This window comes from Protopterus annectens, chromosome 4.part0 (assembly GCF_019279795.1).
Source record: "Protopterus annectens isolate FY-2018-M chromosome 4.part0, PAN1.0, whole genome shotgun sequence".
Lineage (NCBI taxonomy): Eukaryota > Metazoa > Chordata > Ceratodontiformes > Protopteridae > Protopterus > Protopterus annectens.
The window spans coordinates 1,615,965,490-1,615,990,568 of NC_056733.1; the positions used below are offsets into that span (position 1 = coordinate 1,615,965,490).

Genomic DNA, 25,079 nt, shown 5'->3' on the forward strand with positions numbered 1-25,079 from the left:
CTGGCATGTGGAACCAATATTATGCAGGATGCCATGAAGCCCAAGGCTTGCAGGACTTTTCTTGCTGTTAGATGGTTCTGCTTTGTTAATGCCAAGAAGTAGAGAGGTAGTTGCTCCTGTTTTTCTACTGTTAGGAATGCCATTTGTTTTGATGTGTCCAGCTCTGCACCCAAAAAGGTTATCCTTTGGGATGGTATCAGCCTTGACTTTTTGATATTGACTGTATATCCCAGGGCTTGTAGTAGGTAAATGACCCTTTTCAAATCTTCTGCTAGCTTGTTTTTGTTGTCCGCTTGTATCAGGCAGTCATCCAGGTAAGGGTAGATTTGGATTCCCTGAAGCCTGCAATGAGCAATTACTGATGCCAGGCATTTCGTGAACACTCTGGGCGCAGTAGATAAGCCAAAGGGCAATGCTGAGAATTGATAATGCTCTGATCCTGCAAGAAATCTGAGGTATCTTCTGCAATTTGGTCGTATGGGGACGTGCAGGTATGCCTCCTTGAGATCTAGAGTTACCAGCCAAGACTCCTTGCCCAGCATGGGAAGAAGCTGCTGTAGAGTCAGCATTTTGAATTTTGGAACAATGAGGAATGTGTTTAAAGCGGACAGGTCGAGAATAGGTCTCCATTTGCTCTCTTTTCTTGGTACCAGGAAGAGTCTGGAGTAGAATCCCTTTCCTTGCTCTATAGATGGTACCTTTTCTACAGCTCTCATCCTTAATAATTGAGATATTTGTTTTAGAGCTTCTGCCTTTTGATTTGGAGGTAGGTTTGGCATTCCTCTCTTCCCTGGTAGAGTATGGAAGTGAAACCTGTAACCTTGGTCTATTGTCTGCAAAATCCACTTGTCTCTTGTGATGTAATGCCAGTTTGTTGAAAATAAGGCTAGCTTCCCGCCTAAGGGTGCTTCTAGTTGTTCCCTGGTAGGCGGTGCCAGAGCCAAGTCACTGTGATTGTCCTGTAGTTGCGGTGGTGGCTGTGTCTGTGGCTGTATCTCGCTGGTTGTTACCCTGCCACTGGCGTCCCCTGTAGGCACCCCTGGATTGGCTTCTGCCTCTTGAACGCCTATTCCTGCCTCTCTGAGCTCTGGAGGAGTCTGGAAAGGACCAATTCTTGGAGGGCCAGTTCCTGCTAAACCTTGGAGGTTGGACCTGTAAGAAATTTTTCACTGTTTGGACAGATTTTGCCTTCTCTTCCATCTTCTTCAGCACCTGTTGTGCAGGAGAGCCAAACAAATTGATCTTATCCATGGGAGCATCTAATAGTTTTGATTTGACATGGTCTGGTAAGGCCTGCTCTTTTAACCATGCATGCCTTCTGATAACTGTGCCAGTCATGGCTGATCTAAAGGAAGCCTCCAGTGCATCATAGCCGCATTTTAAAGAATGGTTACTGACTTGCTGAATGTTATGTACCATTTCCTGAACAGATTTTTGTCTAATGGTTCATCCGAGGACAGCTTTTTGGTTAACTGGTCTAGCATAAATTCTTGATACTGGATCATGTGAAATTGACAGTTCAAGGCCCTAGCTGAAAGAGTAGCAGAAGTGTAAACTTTTTTACCCCATCTCTCTAAGGACCTGGATTCCCTTTCAGAGGGGATTTTTGGCAGAGGTAGCTGCTACAGCCTTAGGTCCTTGGGAGATAGTCTCGATCTGCAAAAGGAGCCTTATACAAATGGTAATGCGTGTCCGGGACCCTGTAGTACCTATCGGGCTTAGCAGGGGCCGGAGGAAGAGAATCAGGAGCAGTACAAGCATCATTAAATGCATCATCTACAACAGAAAGAACTGGAGGTATGGCTAAAGGCCTATGTTGTGGTAAATGCAGAAAGGTTCTAAGCCTTTTCTGGAGTCTGAAAAATCCTGGCCCTGCCACTGAAATTGTTCCCTCATAGCATGCAAGGTTTCCCCAAAGGAAAATTCCTCAGGCGGAGAGGCAGAAGGGATGGACTCTTCAGCATCAGAGTCTTCATAAGGGGAGAAAGGAGCCTCTGGAGGGTCTGTATCATCTGAATCATCAGAGGAATCGTCTGTAGAAACTGGCTCAGGGGCTCTGCTCTAGGCCTCTTCTCTGGAGGTGGGTGAGAGGCCCTGTCTGGTTGAGGTTGGGATCCCCGGATTAAAGAAATGAGATCCTCTGCTAAACTAAGCATTTGTGAACTAGAGCTAGGCCTGTGAGAGGGGGTCTTAGCAGGCACAGATTTAGTAGCTTTAGCTGCTTTAGCCCTGGCAAAGGCCTTAATAGACATGGCTGCAGGTGGCCTAGCAGCTCCACGTGCAGGGGTTGAAATATCCAAGGGAATAGTGTCAGATAATTCCTGAGAAACTGCAACAGCAGGTGGGATTTCAGAAGCCGATTCCACCAGGTTGGAAGAGGCCTCGGTAGAAGGTAAGTTTTCGGCTGAAGGAAGAACCGCTTGCTCGGTTTCAGCCGAAACCGAGACACTCGTGGTTGGCTTAACCGCGGTTTCGGCCGAAACCGCGGACCGCGAGTGTCGGTCCTTTTCCTTGCGCTTTTTAGATATTTGCGTAGTCAGAGGATCCGACGGCATAATATAAGCAAAATCGGAGCCGAAAAACTCCTCAGCAAATTCCGACCGACGTCTATGCGTCCGCCGGTTAAAAGAAGCACAGGCTAGACAAGCTGCTACGTCGTGGTCTGGGCCTAAACAAGGTAAGCAGTAAGAGTGGAAATCTTTATGAGGTATTTGTTTCCCACAAGTTAAACAGTTATTCACTTTTTCTGACATCGGCTGAGGCAAGAAAGAGTCCCTAACGGGGTACTTAGCTTTTTAGAAGTCTTCGGTAGTAGTATTCGGTAGTAATCTCTGGATGTAATGGGATCCTATCTCGCCTACATTCATGACAGATGGGTTCGGAGCCGATCCATCGGCTCCGACTCGGCAACTTATATACTAGCACAAAGTCTCTCATTGGCTGGGCTATACCCTATCCCAGGATGCACTACACCTGCTTCCCCAGATCTCGTTTGCCGCTTTACTAGCTGGACGTGGTCTCGACTTGGCTGGAGCTAAGTGATTTATCTTTACCTTTATTGGTCTTTGACCTTGGGGTTTCTTGTCAGATATTAACCAAACAGCTGTTTTAACAGCTTCTTTATCCTATTTTTGAAAGTTTGAGTGCTAAGTGTTGTCTGGTACTTGTTCTTTTTGTTGTCGGGCAAGGCCCGTTTAAGTTAGAGGGCCCTTGCCCTATCCTAGTGTAGTTTTAGTTAAAAGGCTTTTTTCTACTATTAATTTAATTCCTTTGTGTTTTTTGTACCTACGGGCCAAGCCCGTTTAAATTAGAGGGCTTTGGCCTTGGTATTTTTGTCAGTTGTTTGTGAGGTAAATTCTACTGTGTCTCGCGCTTTTCAGCTGGCGCTATTTTTCTTATAGTGCTTATTTTGTGGTGAACTCTATTTCTTTAGCTACCTGTATTATGTCTAAAGAACAGAAGTCAGGGTTTAAAAAATGCACTCGGTGCAGTTATAAAATGTCCATAACAGACAGCCATTCTATTTGAAGGGCTTATTAAACCCTCCTTTGAGGAAGCTTTGAATCCTCCTGTTGCTTCCAAAAAGAAAAGATCGTCGGCTCCGACAAGTCCGTCGGAGCCGACTTCTAAAAAGAAAAAGTTGACCTATTCTTCCTCGGCTCCATTGACTTCGGGGCCGAGTGTCGAAGAGTCTGCCTCGATACCTCCTACTTCGGTTCCATTGGCTTCGGAGCCGCAAGTTGGAGTATCGAGAGGTGAATCACCTCCATCGGCTCCAATGGCTTCGGAGCCGGTGGAAGTGTGCAGCTCAGACTCTTCCCCTGCTCGAAGAAGAAGCCTTCTTCGGCGCCGATAGTGATCCATGAGTTGGTGGAGTCGGCGCCGACAGTATTGGAGCCGTTTCGGAGCCGGTCCCCTTCTCCATCGGAGCCGAGAGGAAAGTCTTCTCAAGTGTCTACCTCCTCTAAATCCTCGAGACTATCGGATTCGGACCTGGATAGGGTTTTACAGAGGCTCTTCCAATCTCCAGTATTTGCTAAAATGGTCTCGGCTCCAGCACAGTTTGCTTGAGCCGATCCCCTCCTACACTCTTGATTCCTCCTCCAACCTCTTCTGAGTTGTTGGAGCCGGTGGTGGTGGAGCAATGTGGAGCCATACGGTCGAGCAGAGACCCTATCAGGCCTTCGGCTCCGACCATGCTTCCTACCCTGTCCTCCGGTTCAGGGTTTGGCACTGCGACCTCTACAGCCGGGCCCGAGGGGAATACTTTGGGATTAGGTGCTTCGGTGCCTAGTCTTCCCCTCGGAGCATCGGCTGCTGGAATTCCCAGTGCCATCGTGGCCTCTAGGCCAGTGACTTCCTTGGATTCTGGAGGTCCGGCCTTTGAGGCCATGAGGAGCGCGCTGGCCATGCCCTTGCCGGTTCAACTAGACTCTACCTCACCGTCCCTAGATTTGGAGACTGGTGCCTCTGTTGCGTTGCAGCCCCCCGGCAGCGGGGCTCCAAGGCCTGAGGATACCCCAATCGGGGGTTCCCTTCTTCCGGGTGGTCCGTCCGAAACCGCTTCGGACGAACCTCCACGGAAGAAATTGTGCAAGAGGAAGCACATAGACTCCCAAGATGAGTCTATCACATCGGATACTGACCTCGATGACGCTGAAGGGTCCCCCAAATCATCTTCGGATGATATCTCCTTCTCAGATATCTTGGAGATTCTGAGACAGAGAGGTGACTGGCAAGCCAAAACCCTTCAACTGAGGAGTCAGTCTTCCTCAAGGCCTTTGGAGCCCAGCCTCCGCCTCCTGGGTGTCTCCGCCTTTGATGAACTCCTTCATGTGGTTTCTCAAGGGTGGGAACACCCTGATTCCGTGGAACCGTGCCTGCGAGGCCTAACAAATTCTTGTCAGCCCCCAGAAAGAATTTCTCACTAAGGGAGTACCGTAGATGCTTTGGTGGTGGCTTCTGCCACACAGCAGGACGTGGCAGAGGCTTCGACGTCTATTCATCCTCCTAATAAGGATTCTAGGAGTATGGATAGGTGCGGAAGCGTACCCTGTCCTCAGCGGCCTTTACCTTACGGTCGCTGAATTATTTATGTCATTTACGAGGTTCCAAAGGGATCTTCTCAAAGAGCTAAATGACTCCTTGTTGGTAATCTACCTGAAGCGCTGGCCTCGGCGGTTAGCGCAGATGATTACTCTTTCTTCTATTGTTAACTCGTCCATGAGGCTCATCTCAGATGCGGCCGAGGCGAAGTAGAGCAGGGAACAGGCGTTGCCCTTAGGAGACAAGCCTGGTTACGCTTTGTGTTCACGGAGGCCTTCAAGTCTTCCTTCGCCGCCCCTTTGATGGGTCATCTTTGTTTGGACCCAAGGTGAAGGACACGCTAACTCGGTGCGAGCAGGAGGGCAAGACCTTGACTGCCGTTGGGGCCCGTTATTCCGCTCCTTCCAGGCCTTATCCCAAGGCTGGGAGAGGAGGGAAAATGTGGTTCAAAAATCCCAAAGTCTTTCTACTCCACCCAGTGATTCCCCTCCAGAGGCAGGGGATTTTGGAAGACGCCGCCCCAGAGGTGGCAGAGGCCCCCGTAACTCTGGAGACTGCGATTCCTTTCGTGGTTCTTCATACAACCAGCGTTCCTGAGTGGTTGCCCGACTGTGCAACTCCGGAGCCAGTCGGGGTCGCTGGCGCATCCACAAGCTTGGGAATCCATTACAAGCGATCAGTGGGTGCTTCAGATTATCACCCGAGGATATGTCATCCCTTTCAGCAAACCCCCACTTTCTTTAAGGGAAATCCCGGACGTGCCACCCAGTCAGCGGGATCAGGCAGCATTAGAAATTTCAAAGCTGCTAGAAAAAAGAGCCATCCAGCCTGTCCCCACTGACCAGATCGGATCAGGAACTTACTCAAAATTATTTTGGTGCCAAAAGACAGGGGACTTCAGGCCCATTTTGGACCTCAGTGCATTGAATCGTTTTCAAGAAGTCCAAATTCGAATGGTCACTCTTCAATCTATTCTTCCTTTGCTGGAAAAAGATGCATGGATGTGCTCAGTAGATCTCCAGGACGCTTACTATCATATTCCCATAGCTCAAGAGTCCAGGAGACATTTACGCTTCGCCTCGGAGCCAGTCATTTCCAATTCCGAGCACTGCCCTTTGGTCTCACCACAGCCCCAGGGTGTTCACCAAGTGTCTGGCAGTGGTAACTGCTCACCTGAGAAGTCTGGGATTCCAGGTGTTTCCTTATCTAGACGACTGGCTCCTTACAGCCACCTCCGAGCATCTACTTCTTCAAGCTCAGAGCCACATTCACCTTGGGCGTTTTGGGGATCACATTCAATTTGCAAAATCTGTACTACAGCCTTCTCAGCGTATTACTTTCATAGGCAGACTTAGACACAAAAGAATGCGCCTTTTGCGGCAGCAAGAATTCAGATCTTACAAGATCAAATCAAATCCTGCCTTCACTTACAAAGAGCCCCGGCGCATCGGATTCTACAACTGTTGGGCTCGATGGCGTTGACTATACTTCTAGTTCCCTTGGCCAGACTTCACATGCGAATTCTATAATGGCTACTGTCGGTTCAATGGTCTTATCAGGAACTGCCCTTGAACCACTTAATCATAATAACGGAAAGTTGCCGTTGAGATCTGCGTTGGTGGCTTCTGCAGTCAAATCTCGACCAAGGGCGATCATTTATTCCTCAACGTCCCGTTGCCACTGTGACCACGGACGCCTCCCAGGTAGGGTGGGGGGTCATTACCTGGACAGGTCGGTCCAAGGCACATGGCAGATCCAGGAAACACATTTGCATATCAATGTCCTGGAGATGAGAGCGGTACTATTGGTACTCCAAGCTCTCCATCACGCTCTCACAGGGCCCAATTGATCCTATCCGACAACATGTCGGTAGTATGGTACATAAACAAGCAAGGGGGTACCAGGTCTTACCCACTATGCAGAGAAGCCATGAGACTTTGGCACTGGGCGGTAACTACCAACCGCTTTCTAATGGCAACGCACATACCGGGGAAGTCCAATGTGATTGCGGACAGATTAAGCAGGACCATTCTCTTGCCCCACGAGTGGTCCCTCAATCAGAGTATAGCTGTGAAAATCTTCGACAGATGGGGTCTTCCTTGCTGCGATCTGTTTGCCAGCCCCCACAATGCGAAATGCACAGAGTTCTTCACACTGTTCCTTCCCAGGGACAGATTCCCAGGGACGCTCTGACCCACAGTTGGCCCTCCGGTCTTCTCTACGCCTTCCCTCCATTCCCCCTCCTACCGAGGGTGATACAGAAGGCCATTTACATGGAGAGCGAGATGATTCTGATTGCCCCGCACTGGCCTCGTCAAGTTTGGTTCCCTTTCCTACAGAGGCATGCGATAGAAGGTCCATGGTTTCTGGATCCGGTGCCAGACCTGTTGACTCATCAGTCAGGACGGCTTCATCCGTCTCTCAGGTCCCTGAAGTTGGCAGCATGGTTACTCCACTTCCATCCTTAGTCCGAGATAATGCTCTCGCCGGATGTGGTCCACATTCTGTCTTCTTCCCATAAACCTTCCACCATCAAACTTTATTCCAGTAAATGGAAAAGGTTTGCCTTTTGGGCTCAAGAACGAGGTATTGATCCTCTCACTGCTCCAGTATCGGAGGTTCTGAATTTTCTGGCCTTCCTGTTTCAGGCGGGATCTTCAGTTTCTACCATTAAGGTTCAACTAGCGGCAATCTCTAATTTTCATGCTTCATTTGAACCTTCATTGATGTCTCACAAACTTTGTAAGGCGTTCCTTAAAGGGGCTTGGCTCCTTAGGCCCCCTTTATCTCATCCTGTTCCTCCTTGGGATTTGAATATGGTTCTTGCTGCCCTAACTGCCCGTCCTTTCGAGCCAGCTGCTACTTCTGATTTAAAATTTCTGTCTTGGAAAACAGCCTTTTTAGTAGCCATAACATCTGCTAGACGAGTTTCAGAACTTCAAGCTCTCTGTTCTGATCCTCCCTATTTGATTTTTCACAAACATAGAGTTTCATTGAAATTGAACCCTGCATTTATTCCAAAGGTGGCCTCTTCTTTCTGTTTGCAACAAACCATAGAACTCCCTGTGTTTTTCCCAGAATTTTCTAATAACAGAATATACTTTGCATCAATTGGACGACATAGACAGTTACGTTGTTATTTGGATAGAACCGCTCAAACGCGAAAATCAAATCAATTGTTTGTCTCTTTTGCAGCGAACAAATTGGGTCAACCAGTATCAAAAGCCTCCATATCAAAATGAATTAAAGATTGTATCACTTTTGTTTATTCACAGGCCAAAAAAGATCTCCCCTTTCCAGTCAAGGCTCATTCTACCAGGGCAATGGCTACTTCGGTAGCTTTTCACTCCAAGTTATCCTTTGATGATATTTGTGCTGTGGCAACCTGGACTTCTCCGCACACTTTTATTTCTCATTACAAATTGGATGTGGTTTCTCGAGGCAGAGCTTCCTTTGGTTCCACGGTTCTCAGGAGTGTGTTCCAATGAGCCACCGGGATGTAGGTGCTAGGACGCTGTCCCATCTGTCATGAATGTAGGCGAGATAGGATCCCATTACATCTTTTAGTTATGTACTTACCATAACTTTGGATGTATGGGATCCATCTCACATTCATAAGTACCCACCCTCCTTCCCCTGCCATTGGATTTAGAGGAGCTGTAGTCACTTTTTTCTTGGCGTTCTTTCTTGAAGAACTTTAGTTGGTTATAGTGACTTATAGTGTCTCTGTGTTTACATGGGTGTATGAAAGCGAACAAACAAGATCTGGGGAAGCAGGTGTAGTGCATCCTGGGATAGGGTATAGCCCAGCCAATGAGAGACTTCGTGCTAGTATATAAGTTGCCGAGTCGGAGCCGATGGATCGGCTCCGAACCCATCTGTCATGAATGTAAGCGAGATGGATCCCATACATCCAAAGTTATGGTAAGTACATAACTAAAAGTTCTGACCGACCGGCACTTGCGAACAGCTTCTGCTTCGGGCGCCACGCGGCAAGAAAGACTGAGGAAAATGGCGTCGGCTGATGCCTTTATACCCGAATAACTGCAGCTATGATGTCGGGTGAAGTGCGACACCAGCCGAGGCCAGACCCAGACTTTGGAATCCGGCCGACCGAAGGGCTGCCTGACGACAGGACAACCCATTTGTAAGGACTGCAGATGCATCCTTGAAGGACATCCCCATTCAGCCTTCCTGAAGACACTGGAGGATATGAATGTCTCACCAAATACCATTATAGTGGGAGACTTCAACCACCCTAACATAGACTGGGTGCACTATTCTAGCCCTAACACCCTAGCCCAAAGGATCCTGGAATTCATAAACTCAAATGCAATGGAACAGCTAGTCATCTCTCCCACAAGGGGAGATAATATACTAGACCTGATCATCACAAACATGGGGACAAAATGCTCCACACCGGAAGTATTCCCCTCACTAGTGAGATCTGACCACAAACTAATCACCCTGGATATACATATTCCACCTCCACCCCCAGCACAAAAGACTACAGTGAAAAACTTCTCAAAAGCCGACTTTACACTTCTTAAGACTGAGATGGTATCCTTTAAGCCCACTGGGCCAGTGGAAACCACATCTCACAATGCTGAATCCTTCACAAATGCTTTCTACGGACATCTCCAAGAATGCATGGATCATGCAATCCCAAATAAAACCAAGACCCTCTCCACCAAGGGAAAGTGCGTCCTGTCTGGTGGACCCCAGCCATAAACAAATTGTATAACAAAAGAAGGAAGCTACTGCAAGACCGAGCAAAATCCCATAAAGGGAAGGCATCGCTGATCAGCACTAGTAGAAAGCTACGTTCTCTCATAAAAACATCCAAGGCCAACTTTGAGAGAAAAATCGCCAAGGACACTAAAGATAACCACAAGGCATTCTTCAGTTATGTTAGAAACCTGGGCAGAAACCCCCAGATATGCTCAGAGTTAGTACACAACGACAAAAAATTCACCGAACCCACAGATATTGCCAACATTCTGGCAGACAGGTTCAGTGCAAATTTCTCCCCTCCCTCACCCCCAAAAGAAGAAATACTTATCCCAGCTGAATGTAACCTCCCTGTCATCTCAGATGTCCAGGTGAGAGCCCTCAGCAAAGCAAAAAACACAGCATCAATGGGACCTGATGGTATCCCCGGTTGCGTGATACGTGAACTCCAAGAGGAGCTAAACCCACATATAAAAATGCTATTTAACCTTAGCCTTACTACAGGATATGTACCTGAACACTGGCGTACAGCAACAGTGGTCCCACTCCACAAAGGAGGCACCTCTACAGACCCTGGGAACTACCTCCCCATAAGCTTAACCAGCCTGGTCTGCAAAGCTATGGAAAGAATCATTATGGAACTCATAAACAGCGACATTGGGGACCTACAGGCACTTGATCCCACCCAGTTCGGCTTTGTAAAGGGCAGATCCTGCCTTTTGAACCTGGTTGACTTTTTCGAAACAGTCACTAGAGCCATTGATGAGGGCAAAGCAGTCCATACAGCCCTACCTGGACTTGGCTAAAGCCTTCGACACAATACCCCACTCAGGCATCATAGACAAGCTCAACAGCTTAAATGTAAATCCGTATGTCACAAGATGGGTTGCAAACTGGCTAAAGAACAGAACCCATAAAGTCAAAATTGCGGGAGCCATGTCAGACTCAAAGCCAGTCACAACTGGTGTCCCACAGGGCTCTGTCCTGGGACCCCTCTTGTTCGGCATTTACTTCTCAGATGTGAAAGCAAACATGGGAGGGTTGTGGCTGACAAAGTTCACAGATGACTGCAAACTAGGCGCCATAGTCGATACACCAGCTGACACACACATCCTACAGAAAGGCCTCACCGAAACGGACAACTGGTGCTGGAATCATGGCCTTAAACTGAATGCCAAGAAATGTATAGTCATCCCCTTTGGGAAAAACAAAGTACCCACAAATTATCACATAGACAGTAACCCACTGAGTACGGAAAAAGTAATCAGAGACCTGGGGACCCAAGTCGATAGTGACCTCTCATTTGACACCCACGTTGCCAAAGTGGTTAGAAAGACTTTCTACCTTGCCCACCTTATCATGAAGGGATTCACATCCAGATCAAAGGTCGTCATTGTACCCCTATACTCCTCCCTTATCAGGCCCATGATTGAGTACAATGCCCCATTTGGTATGTACCTCACCCGGCACTTACAAGAGCTGGAAAGACCCCAGAAGTACCTCACCAAGAGGATCAAGGGTCTCCAACATATGTCATATGCTGCCAGGCTAAAGAAACTCCAGCTCTATTCAGTAGCATACCGCCTGCCCAGAGGTGATCTGTGCCTGACGTACAAGGCCATGTCCAATCAGGAATTGATGGACATGCTCCACCTCAAAAAATCCAAATCCATCAGAACCACGAGAGCTAAAGATTTAAACCTCAGCACAAATATGAATAGGATATGCTGGAGGGACAGATTCATAACTCAGAGGCTTCCCATACTCTGGAAAAGAATCCCAGTTCATGTTAGGCAGAGCCCCTCACTGACTCTCTTCAAGAGAAATCTTGACGAGTGGATGGGAGATCGTAGGTTTACCCCGGGGGTCATCCCTGTGTCACTACTAGGCAGAGGCACAGTAAACTAATTTTATTAAGTAAGGGGGTCTTCAATGTGTCACTACTAGACAGAGGCACAGTATTCTAAATCTATTCTGTACACTTTAGTACCGCCACATCACTAGGGCTAGGCTTATAAATGCCCCAGGGCAGATAGCCTAGTACTAAACTATGAAACTATGAACTGCTAGTCACACAGCCTGCATCAAAAGTACACCAACATCTACAGTACTAGCGCCTTGATTTGCTTTTAGATAACTGCATCTGTTTTACCACCCACTGTTTTTAAGATTTGTCCTAACTCATAAGTCTACATATAAACAACTCTTCAAAACATCTGGGCTGATATCTCATCTACATGGTAGCCACAGGTCAAAAATGACAGCCGAAGTGCACAAATACTCATAAGACACTTGGCATCTATACTCAAGTTAGTCAAGCTATGAGTAAATGAAATAAAAAAAAACAAAAAAAAAAACAGTCCAAAAAAAAGAAGTTATGTCTTACCATAATGTTCGATCTGTGTTGTTGATCTTCATTCATTCATTACTGATGGGTTATCGGTTCTGTCCTCGGAACCGAGCTGGCCATATATCAAGGTCGCATCAGCCAAAAACTCTCGAGCCAAGGTCCTACCCAGAATGCTCACTCCCTGTTACCTCAGATCGAGTTTGCAAGTTGATAGACAAAACTAGAGGCTACCTCTGGTCATAAAAGACCTACAATAAAGGAGTATATGAGATCAACCAGGAACCTCCGGAGGGGGACGGAGGGTGGGTAGTAATGAATGAACGAAGATCAATACACAGATGGAACTTTACGGTAAGATATAACTTTATCTGATGTTGTTAATCTTCGTTCATTCCTTACTGATGGGACAGAGTCCCAGCTACCAGTATCCCTGGGTGGCCCTCATGGAAGGACATTCCTGAGCTCCATGGAGCCAAAAGAAGCTCTGCCTCTGGAGGCCAAATCCAATTTGTAATGAAAAATAAAGGTATGAGGCTTGGCCTAAGTCGCAGCTGAGCAAATATCAATGACGGAAGCCTTAACATGGAAAGCTGCTGAAGTTGCCATAGACCTTGTAGAATGTGCTTTCACTCTGTGAGGTAAGGTGATATTGTTCTTGTAGATAAAGGTAATGCAATTTCTCAACCACAAAGCCAATGTAACTTTTGAGACAGAATGACCTAGTCTTGGTCCAGAAAAAGCTAGAAATAGTTGATCTGATTTACGGGTAGATTTTGTTCTGTCCAGATAAAATCGAATTTGCCTATGAACATCCAGGGAGTGCAGGCAATACTCTTCCTTGTTAGAGTGGTTAGGAAAAAATACTGGAAGGTCAATAGATTGGCTGACAAACTGTTCTGACACCACTTTTGGTAAAAAGGAAGAGTTAGTTCTCAGTGATACCTTATCCTTATGGAAGATAAGATATTGAAGTTTGATGCATAAGGCTTGAAATTCTGACAAGCATCTGGCTGATGTGATTAGAAACAAAGTTTTCCACGAGAGATATTTTAAATCACATGAAACCGCAGGTTCAAAGGGGGGAGCTGTTAGGGCTTGCAGGACCAAGGCCAAATCCCAAAGCTGTACTAGGTTTTATAAAGGGAGGTTTTAGGTGAAGAACCCCCTTCAAGAAAGTTTGACAGAGTCTATGTGACATGAGCAAAGAATCCTGAAAACCAATGTGGAAATTTGAAATGGCAGCTAAATGCACATGAATAGTTGAGACAGACACCCCAGAGTGGAAAAGATGCGATAAGTAATCCAAAACCACAGAAACTGGGGCTGACAAGGGGTCTAGTTGTTTATTCGCTGCCCATAGAGAAAACCTTTTCCATTTATTGAGACAGATTAGTCTGGTGGACTATTAACGAGATGCAATAAGAATATTGCACACTGGGGACAAGAGGTTTCCCTGCCTGGCAATCACTGTAAGTGGAGAAACCAAGCTGTCAGTTTCAGGGTTGTTAGACTGGGGTAAGTCAGACCCTGCGGATGGGAGATCAATGTTGGGGATGGAGTGAGAATCCACGGTCGATCTAGCAGGTGAGGCCAGAGGAAGGGGAACCAGGCTTGTCAAGGCCAATATGGAGCAATGAGGATCACTTTGCTTTTCAACTGCTCTGCTTTCTTCAGAAATTGGGAGAGGAGGATAAGCATAAAGTAGACCCGAGGGCCAAGCGTGAACTAGAGCGTCTCTCAGTGACTGTCCCCGAGGGGGGATCAGAGCAAAATAGTTGCTGCACTTGTAGTTGGTTGGGGAGGTGAATAGGTCGCAGCAAGGCTGGCCCCAGCGGTTGAAAATCTTTGCCACTATCACAGGGTTGAGGGACTACTCATGAGGTTGTAGAATGCACCTGCTCAACTTGTCCGCTATCACGTTGGAGCTCCTGGGAATGTGCATTGCAATTAGAAAGCAGTTGGAAGCTATCGCCCATTGCCATATTCTCAAGGCCTCTCGGCATAATGGATAAGATCTGGTGCCCCCCTTGTTTGTTGATGTACCAGACCACCGACATGTTGTCTGACTGGATCGCAATAGTCCCTGACGGAAGGATGGAATGGAATGCTTGCAAATTCTAGTAGCACTGCCTTGAGTTCCAGGACACTGATTATGCAAAAGGGCCTCTGTCTCCGACCAGGTGTCTTTGACAAAGTTTCCCTGACATAGCCCCCCCCACACTCCATCAGGGAGGCGTCCGGAGTCACCATGGCTTTCGGCTGATGGTAGCTGAAGAGGCAAGACCATTGCGCAAGACCATTGCTGGGGATTTTGAGACATCCTCCAGAGTAAATCTTGCTTGCATCTCTGAGTTACATGTATCTGAAAGGACAAAGGATGTTGTAGAAGGTACCACCGAGTGAGAAGTAACAAGTGAAGGAGTCATGTGGAATCTGGCTAGAGGAACAATGACAATCAAGGTTGCCATTGACCCCAAGAGTTGGAGAATGAATCGAGCAGAAGATTTGTGGTGACAGAGCAGTGGCTAAACCTGTTGTCTTATTCTTTGAAGTCTGTGGTCTGGGAGAGATGCTGTGCGATTTCTCGTGTCCAACAGCACCCCAATGAATTCTAAAGACTGTGCTGGGGTCGTGTTGGACTTCTCCCAGTTTATAGTGATTCCCAGGCATGGTGTTGTGAGGAGAGTGTAGTGTAGGGCTTCTTTCAGCAGATGCTTGGTGGGGGCGGTGAGGAACCAGTCGTCTAGATATGGAAATGCCTGGAATCCTTGAAGTTGCAGGTAAGAGATAACCACTGCCATGCATTTGGTGAGAATGAAGGGCAGTGCTCGAAATTCGTAGTGACTGGCTCCTTTGCTGAAGTATCTTCTTGAGCATTTGTCCATTTTTATGTGGTTATATGCATCTTGATGATCTACAGAGCACATCCAATCATCTTCTTCCAGAAGAGGAAGGATAGACTGAACCATGACCATCCAGAATTTCTCTGTTTTTACAAATTTGTTCAGTGTGCTGAGATCCAGAATTGGTCTCCAGTCCCCTGCCTTTTTTGGCACTAAAAAAACCCTTGAGTAAAAACCGGATCATATCTGGTCTGGGGGGACCGTTTGGATGACTCTTTTGTCTAGCAGCTTTTGGATTTTGTGTGCTGCTGCTTCCCTTTGACTGGATGGAATGTCGGGGAATTCTCTGGATGAGGTTGGACAAAGATGGAAGGGGATGCGATAGCCTCTGGATATTATCCGCTGTACGCAAGAGTCGGTGGTTGTTTCGCCAAGCAGTGGGGTACAAGGAAAAACGACCCCCGACCGCTTCCAGAGGTGAGCAGTCAGGCAATGCTTCAGGAGCACTGACAGGGTTGGCCAGAGAAAAAAATCTCTGGAACCCCGGTTTCGCGGACCTCCTCTGCCCCAAAAGGGGCATCTTCCATTGGAGTTCCCCCCTCGCCCCTAGGGGAGAACTCGGCATGTGCATCACGGAAAGAGCCTTGTGATTTCCTGTGCCACATCTTCCCGCTCCTCTGATTTCTGGAGTAGAATCACTGAGGAGTGGAGTGTCTGACAATAACGAAGATAGGGTCTTGCCGTTTTGTTTGCGGGTTCATATTATAATGTCGAAGTTATGGAACATCGAATACCATATGGTAGACACCATATGATTGAAGTTCTGTAACTTCGAAAATTAAAAAAAAAAAAAAAAAATTAAATAAAAACTTACCTGTACCCAACACCCCCTGCTACTTAAATATACCAACTCCGATATCGCACTACAGTGAAGGAAAGGGAAATGTTCCCTTTCCGCACTGTACTCCGTTAAACTTTGATCTCGGAGTTGGTATATTTAAGTAGCGGGGGGTGCAGAGGGGCTTGACCCCTGCTTACAGCCTTTATTTATTTATTTTTTTTGGTTTTAAAATTATTTTAAATGTAATTCGATGTTTTAATAGTTCGATGTTTATGCATTCGAACTATTAAACTTTCATTATAAAGATATGAACCCCTTGTTCACACCTTGCCAGCATATGTTTAACTTTAGGGCCAAACAAAGAAGTGGCCTTGATGGGGGCGGCGTTCATGAAGGAAGCCTTAAAGGAGCCTGCAGTGTCACAAAGGTGCATCCAGGCATGTCGTCTGGTGACTATACCTGCGCCTGCCGCTCTAGCCACTCCTACCATTGAATGAGAAATAAGACACATGGAAGAACTGGATATGGACTCTAGGGTGGCTATCTGAGAAGCTACGTTGTTACGGACCTCATCAGAAACAGCTCCTGCCAAGGTTTCAGATAGCTGGTTGATAAGATCTCTCTGGAGCCTCGTAAGTGTGCCAAATAGTTCAAAGACCTTACGGCGAAGGTCGGTGAAGCAAACACACGCTTCCCTAGTCTGTCTATCGCCCGGGTCTCCTTGTTGGGTGGATGAACAGTTTGGCTCTCTTCTGCCAAGTCTTTCTTGGTTGCAGCCACCACCACCATGGCATCTACTGGAAGACCTCTTGACCAATGGGGATGCTCAGCTGGGGGAGATAAGATCTTGTCAGGCCTCTGTGATATAGCTTCCAGGGTGTCAGGAGCCTTCCATGCACGCTGGACGGTCAGCTGGACCAAGCTCATCGGCTGGAGTAACCCAGGAAGTAGGAGGCCAGGCACGAAAGGCCTGCAGGAATACGGATTCCTCTGAGGAAGGATTAGAGAACTTCCAGTCACCCCTCTGTCTACGGATCTCAAGGATGTCACCAAAGGTCACCTCATCAGAGGGTGACCGTGGTGACCCTTCCCGGTTATCAAAGTCCGTATCTTCGGTCAAAAACTCCTCAATGGAGTCCATGTGCTTCCTCTTGCACAAAGCCTTGTGAGGTACTTCCTCAGTGGGAGGTCCTGGGAAAGACTGCAAAGAGGGGGTCTCCCGAGGAGGAGAAACCTGAGGCCCTTGTGCCCGGCGGTTGTGGTTTGTGAGAGTTGTGGCACAGAGGGGGAGAGGATTCTGATATGTGGGGTTTGCCAGCGGAGGCAAGCGCTCTCAACATGGCCTGGAAGGCCGGCGAGCCCAAAGAGGGATGGGAGCCCGGAACAGAGCACGACATCCTTGGAACCGGGGTCACACCCCGCTCCGACGAGCCGACCTCCAAACCAGGAGTCTCATGAGGACTGAGCCCGATGCCCAGTGCACTGAGGGCCACAAGGACGACTCCGGCTCCAAAGTGAGATCCACTATTGGGGTCAGAGGGAGGGAAGCTGCTGTCAGAGTAATGGGCTTCGATACTTGGGTGGAAGTTGAAGGAGGAGTGTATGTTGAAGTTTGAGGAGAAATACGTTCACCTGAAGGAGGGAACATAAGTTTCGACGGTTGAGAGAGATCTCTGGCCACCAGCAGCTAGTCAACAAGCCGCAGCACATCCTGTCCAGAAAGGCCCCTGGTGGACCTCTTAGAGAAACCCAAAGGTGATTCTGGCCTTTCTAGAGAATGACTATATTGGCTACTAACGAACGGATCCAAAGAAGGAGAGTACTTGGTCCTTGCTAATTCGAGTGGTGCAGAGCCCGGAACTGAGGATGTCTCCACAGAGGAGAATGGTGTTGAAATAGTCTGCGCCGATGAAGTCAGTGCCATAGAAGTTGAAGGTGTCTACACCGTAAAGGCAAGTGTCTACACCGACAGGTACGGTGCCGTCGAGGAAGGTGTCTGCACTGGTAACAATGAAGCTGCCGAAAAGGACTACACCGAACAGCATGTTGGTGCCGAAGGTGTCTGCACTGTGGAGAACAGTATCGTCAGACTTGGGGCCTAAGGGGATTGCACCAATGGTGCAGAAGGAAAATGTACCTGCAGGGACGGTGCCTTTAAGGGCTATGACAGAACTGTCGGAGACGCAAGTGTCTGCATCGGGAACTCTGGTGCCAATGTCAATAAGGAGGACATGGCTGGAGCAAGAATCAACTGGGGCGGTGCTGTGTCTGGAGCTGAAAGGGTCAAAGGTGGCAGCGTTGAAGTAATAATTTTCACTTTCTTATGAGTCGACTCCCTGCGATCTCCAGAGGGAGATGAAGTGAGAGACCTCGATGAGGAAGAGGAAGAGGAAGAATGCCTCTTACAGGGATTAGCAGGAGGGGGTGAGCCCTCCGACCAAGAGATAGCCTCACAGAAAGGAGATTTGAGGAGACCTTTCAGAATTAACTTGTTCTTTCTCTCGTTAACAGTCCTGGTCGAAAAATTTCTACAAATCTCACATGGGGGATCCACAGTAAGGTGAGAGACATTCAAACAATAGACACATAAGTCATGGCCATCGGAAAGCGGTAACTTACGGCCGCAATCCTTACACTGTTTAAAACCAACACTGCTTTTCTTATCTGACATAATGATGTGGAGAAGAACGACAGCATCAAGAAGAAGAAAGGCTACCCAGAGGGGTAAGAAAAGAGAGAAAAGAAGGAAGGATTACCAACAATGGTCATGAAGAATTACCTCAAAGGTAAGAAAAGGGTAATACAGGGAAACAGACTAAAGGGAGAGAGTCTTAAAGATATGGTAGGGTAGGAGAATAACACAAGTAACTGACTGAAAAACTTTTAAAATAGAGAAAATATATAAACTTTCAAAATTATTCACTTAGCTGAGAGAGAATGACTTGACATGGCTGCACAGCAACACGGCAAACGAGATCTGAAGTAACAGGGAGCAGAGCATTCTGGGTAGGACCTTGGCTCGAGAGTTTTTGGCTGACACGAGCTTGAAATATGGCCGGCTCGGTTCCGAGGACGGAACAGATAACCCATTAGTAAGGAATGAACGAAGATTAACAACATCAGATCTTGTTATTTTTTTCAGGGGCAGCCACACTCATTACTCACACAATAAAATTTGTTACACTAAAAGAGCAATCACTGGTAGCCAATGTGGGAAAAACAGTCTTGGTCTGTCTTTAGAGCTTTATAGTCTAGACCACCCAAAACACATTACACTTAAAATGTGAGATATCATTCCTACAAGAAAAGAGCTACAGCAACACAGCAGCTGTCAACTTGAGCTACTATGCTCAAGCAACTGTGAAACAAGTACTAGACTGCATGTCAATCCCAAAGACCTTACCTGTATAGTGAATGGCTGTGGCTGTTACTTCAGTATCAGTAATACAATGTATAGCACCTATAAGCAGCCTATGCAACCTGGACTGAAGCATGTATATGAGTGACGTTTACTAGCATTTGAGGATATTTTCTGCTTTTGCACCTACTATGATGTTTAGCACAGTGAAATTCTAAAGGATTTTGCCCAAGCAGACATGCACATTGTGACAGCATGAGACATCCCCTTACCCCTGTTATTCCAGGTAATAGTATAACAGTTAAAAACAGGTAGCCCTCCATGGTTTCTTCAGATGCTATATTCTCTGTAGATCCCCCAGTTGGCCAGCAAACCAACAAGAAAAATGTAACCTCTATACCTGCAGTTCTTTGCATATTACTCTAATATTCGTTTCCATGGGTACTGAAACATGTGTACCACAAGTATCAAGAGGCCTTTGCAAGCCATACCAAGCGGTATGACGCAACCTCCAACCAAAACGCAGACCATCATATGCCAGGATACAACTTATAATTTATTTATTTTAATTATTTAACATTTGTTTTCCGGGAAAGTACAACTTGGAACAAGCCAATTTTCAGTGGAGGCCCGGGGAGAAATGCTCCAGACGCATGTCTTTGTAATGTGGGAGGAAACCCACACGAATACAGGCACCCAGCCAATAATCGAACTGGAGAACCTCTTACTGTTAGAAGACAATGCAGCCTGCTGCAGCACTGCACCATGATACTCACCTGGTATCTTGATTCCAAAACTAATGGGTTGACCAAACAAGCTGTCATACTGTGAAATAACTTCTGAGGAATTAAGAGTATAAAATTTAATATAAACCTGTCAAATTCCATTAATTCTTTAAAAAAATTTTTCAGAATGGAGCAGACTCTGAAATAACTCCTTTAACTAAGCATTTCAGTCAAGTATTTTTTTGAGAATTAGTTGCAGATGTTCTAGCATACTATGGCACATTAAGCTGTAATGGACTAAACAGAATATTAATAAACAGCACCACAAATGTTATCTTATCACATAGTGAAGCTGTCAGCATGTATGCCAGACTGGCAGTTCAGTAATGAACAGTACCTAAGCATATTCATGCAAGGGACCTACAAAGATGCAACTATAAAGCAACACTTACCTTCCCCACTTAACATTAAGTCTGCGTCCATTGATAATTAGTTTGTTGAAGGATTTCTCAGTAGCCAGTTCAGCAGCATGCCGTGTAGCAAACTGAATGAAAGCACACTGCTGTCGTTGTACTACTGTTATAGACCGGATTTCTCCAAACTGGTAAAAATGGTTTCTGTAAGAAAAAAAAATATTACTGAATCTGTACTACATCTCACCAAGAAATAAAGATTTCTGGAACCACTTAGTGCCATTCACAAGGTCAAAACTATCATTTTAAACCATGACTTACTAAATAAAACTGTACAAATATAATCAGCAGTTCTTCCACATAATTAAGAACAATACACTGAGTATACCTCAATTAGCACTTCTGACAGACCTTCAGTCTACCACAGGATTCAAATATGCTATGCAGACTCCCATATTCTTTAATGTTCCTTAATCAAAAGCTATATTTCAAAACACATTCTGGGACTGTAGATATCTGCATGTGTGTATTTACACACACTTATTTACAGTAAAAAAAATATATATATATATATCTGCACCACAAATTATAGCATTTCTACTTCTTCATTGACAACAAACAGAAAGCAAGCCAGGCTCTTCCTATACAAGATTTCTTCAGTGCATAAAAAAATAAACATTGAATGGAACCACCTGATGTTGCTTGCCCAACAGAAAACAGAATAGAAATCCGAAGTTGGTGATTACTAACAAGTTTAAAAAATAATAAATTAAAACTTTACTTCTTTCAATACTTCATATAAATGTTACTAAATCACACTACATTATATACAACATAAAATAATTACTAGCTGAATCTCTCCTCGAATAAACATGCTGTATAAGCTGGACCACATATCGGCAATGACCTGATGGGCAATATTACACATCCTGAAAGCCTCACCAAATTTTGTCAAATACCGCAAACTTGATGGAAGTGACAGTACATCTATGTGACTTCTTAATCTACTTACCATATCTTGAATAACAATTACAAGCTGAATTCAAAGCAAAAATTAGGCTTCAAAAGAGGGCTGCATTGCAGCCAGTGTTTCCACATTTCTTTGCAAGACTTTTTAGCATGTGTACAAGAACATCTTCACAGGTGTCACAACTTTCCCTTCCCATCTGCCCAGAAACAGAGTACAACTGTGAAAGAAAATGTACATTTTCGACTGTAGTGTCATATTTGCATAACGAGAATGTGCAGTATTCGAACTCCTACTGAATTTTGGATAAACATAATTAAACATTTAATACTGAATAAACGTAACTAGGTGCAAGTGAACTGTGGGAGCTGCTTGTTCTTTAACTTTGATTCTTAAGTATGGATACATACAATTAAATAATGGACTCCAAGTCTGACCAGAAGAGTCTTCCCCAACTTTCCCTCGCATGGAATTGAAATTAACAGGTCTGTAACTATCAGGCTCCTTCAAAGTCCTCTTCTACTGAAAATGCCCTCTACCAGCATCTTTCTCCAGTTCTATGGCACTGTCCAGTTTCTAAGAAGAGAAATGTAGTCAGGTAAGTAATTTATCATGCACTAATACTTATTTGTCTAGCACAGGGAAATCAGCTCATCTGAACTCTACATAACTTCCCTCATCACTTCTATACACCTCAATATATTTCCATGCTGATATCCTGCAATGCTGTTCCTCTGTTAATAACGAACATGTGTCACTCAAAGTTTTGCCTGAAATACAACTCCAAGTGTAATGTCCTGTTGAGTTATATTATATTCCATGAAATATTTTCTGTCGGTACCGTACCCTTCTTGACAACTTTCTTTGTCAAAGCTGATCTTCATAAGTCAAGTCCCTCCACTTCAGTATACTCTTGGATAATGATCTAATATGGTAAATAATTTAATTGCATATTTTACTTAATGCAGCCCATCCACTTCAAAAGACAGGACAGAGTTCCATGTTATACATCATCGGTGGATTCATAACAGAATACCTCATGATATAGCAGCCAGTGATCTTGTGATCGCATTCAGCTTGCAGTGTTTGGCAGAAGTGTACAATTACATCCATGTCACAGCAGCACAAACAGATTCCAAAAAAAGGCTAATGAAACAGCTGCAGACCAAGTCAAATAAGCATCTGTTTTGCCAAGAAGAGTTTTCCTTCTAGAAATGTAGCAAAGTAATTTAAAAAATCTTCTTGCCTATTCTGTTGTGGGCAAAAAGTGAGGAGGTGATCACCTTTTCTATGGCCATTGGTGTTATGTAAATAAAGCCTTGTCTGCCTGTGAACAACTATGCAGTGCAGCTTATATTTCATAGCTTTTGGAATATTCTGGGAAACAAAACTGCAAACTGGTTGTCCAAAAGGCAGGACTCTGAACTTGTCACCAGTGGCTCCCACCCAAAAACAGAGGAGTTTCCTAGGGGCCTTGGCAATACTGATGTGCAAATAATTTCCCTGAAATCTATAAAGCACTGAAGGACTAGCAGCACTGTGAGCAACCAAACTTGGTTTTCCTCACTAATGTATTTAATACACTTAGGTCAAATATCACCCTGAAGCCCTACATCTTTTTGGTGTCTAAAACAAGTTAAGAGTATACATCGGACCCTCTTGGGCCTGGTGGGATCACCTATATGGCCGGTTTTTTTTTTTTTTTTTTCAAGAGAATGGCTACCTCTCTTTTGGCCAGGGTGGAACATCTGGAGGATGGGTGGTTAGCAGTTGGGCAGCTGGCAAGAACAGAACTGAACAGCCTTTGGAAATTATCTAAGGGGAGGGGCATTGATAAAGGACGCTTTGAAGTTTTCCACAAAACCACACAATTTAAATTAGGGTTGCTATTTCACTGTAATGCCTGTTCCAGCCACTCTCACTGCTCCATCAACTGCATTATGCAACCTCCTTGTGGACAGCAAGGGGATTCTTTGTATAGCTGCCACATGCAACTCTACCTGTTGATGCAGCTCACTCTGAGGCAAACTTTTCAGAGAGCTGACAGATTTTTTTGTCTTCCAGATCATGCTGCAAATTAGACATGTACACCAGGTAGCTCAATGCCCTTATGACAAACTTATATGACACAAATACATGCTTCCCATGCATTCAGTCACTTGGGAGTCCTTGTTTGGAAAGCGGGTCACTGGGCTTTCATGAGAGGATTCCCTTTTCATGGCTACCACCACAAGACAGAAACCATAACAAAAGCTTCTTCTAATGAGGTCTGTCTTGGGAGGCTGAAGGATCTTTTCTGGTTTCCAAGGAACTCATTGGGTTCTCACTAGGCCTTCTCCACAACTAGATGGATGGTCTTTCCCCCAGATCAAATTATCAAAGACATAGATGGCACAGACAGAAAGGCCTTGTGAAAGATATCTTCCTCAGAGGGGGGAGGCTATGGGCCAGGACCCCCATTATCATATCAATTCTAGGATTTCCCCAAATCTGGGGTCTTCTAGAAGGGACTGAGGGGAGCTCTCCCATTCATCAACATCCATGTCCTGATTGAGAGACTCCAGCAAGGAATCAATATGACTCCTTTTTGGGATGCTCAGAGGAAAATCATCCAAATGCACTGAAGAGGATTTGTCTCATGAAGGGTGGGTCGAAATAAAGAGGTGTCAGTGCAGAACCAAAATGAAGGGCACCTCCCAGAATCTATCAGCCTAGGAGGTTGCCTGGAAACTTGCTTCAGTAACCCAGGAATCAAAGTCAAAGTGATGACCACTGAAACCATCTGTACCTCATCCAATGAACTACTGAAAACAAGTAGCAAAGTCATGGGCTCAGTGTTCCTTACCAGTGTGACCAACCCTGGAACCAAGGATGCTGTTGGCACCAAAGACTTGAACGTCAATGTAAGGGAGGTAAAGAGAGAAACACTACAGAGACAGGTATAGTCTCAGATCAAGATTACTTTCCTCCCTAGATGTTCTTGACACCAAAAAAGTCAGTGCTAAGGCACTGGAGCTAAGGGTACTGGCACCAACATCAGTGTCAATACAGCAGACACCTAGATTACAATAAGCTACACACTCCCAGTTCCAGAACATGAGCCAGGTTTTGAGCAAATGAAGAGGATGACATTGTTCCTTTTCTAGCTACCTTACAATCAGAGGGAGAAACACTACCAAACTGTATTTCGCCCTTAGGCTCTCATCCTCCAGTCCCAATCCTTTGCAAAGAATGCCATTCTGCAGTGACCATGTGGACCTGATAAACATATCCAACTGCGGTTGACTCTAGGTACTTTGATGGCAACTTTCTTTGAAGGGGAGACAAGACACCCCCCCCTTGCAATCTTAGGAGAGAGAGAGAGAGAGAGACTTGTTTGAATCCTTTTAACTTCATCTGTATGCCTCTTCCTTTTTCCTTCGATTTCTCCTTACTAGCCACACCAAGAAGACTTTAGAATGAACTTTTTTTTTTTTAAAAACTTCTCATTTCAAATAATCCAGCCCCAGGCACACTAAACACAGTTAGAGAAAGCCCTGAAGGAAGTTTTATGCCTGCACATGGATCACTTGTAGAATCCCATGGCCTTACTCATGCAAAATTTAGCTAAAGTACCAAAAGCACACCCTCAAACTGTCAAACACTGAAGGAAAAATGCAACCAAATTTTCTAAAAGAAAAAAGTCACAGAGCAAAAAATGCCAACAAGTCTCAGAGGTTACAACTGCAATAAACACTATTCTACAAATAAAACAGGAAACTATTCACTAAACCTCTGCCCAAGAAATAGTGATACACATCTGCTA

At 45.6% G+C, this 25,079-nt stretch overlaps 1 protein-coding gene across 1 annotated transcript in view; it reads right to left on the reverse strand.

Moving 5' to 3' along the window:
• RBM22 (RNA binding motif protein 22) overlaps positions 1-25,079 on the reverse strand; it is a 770,819-nt gene that overhangs the window by 337,667 nt on the left and 408,073 nt on the right. The window contains exon 8 of the mRNA XM_044069395.1: positions 20,347-20,511. Coding sequence (XP_043925330.1) covers positions 20,347-20,511 — 165 coding nt within the window. The remainder of the gene's footprint in view (positions 1-20,346; positions 20,512-25,079) is intronic.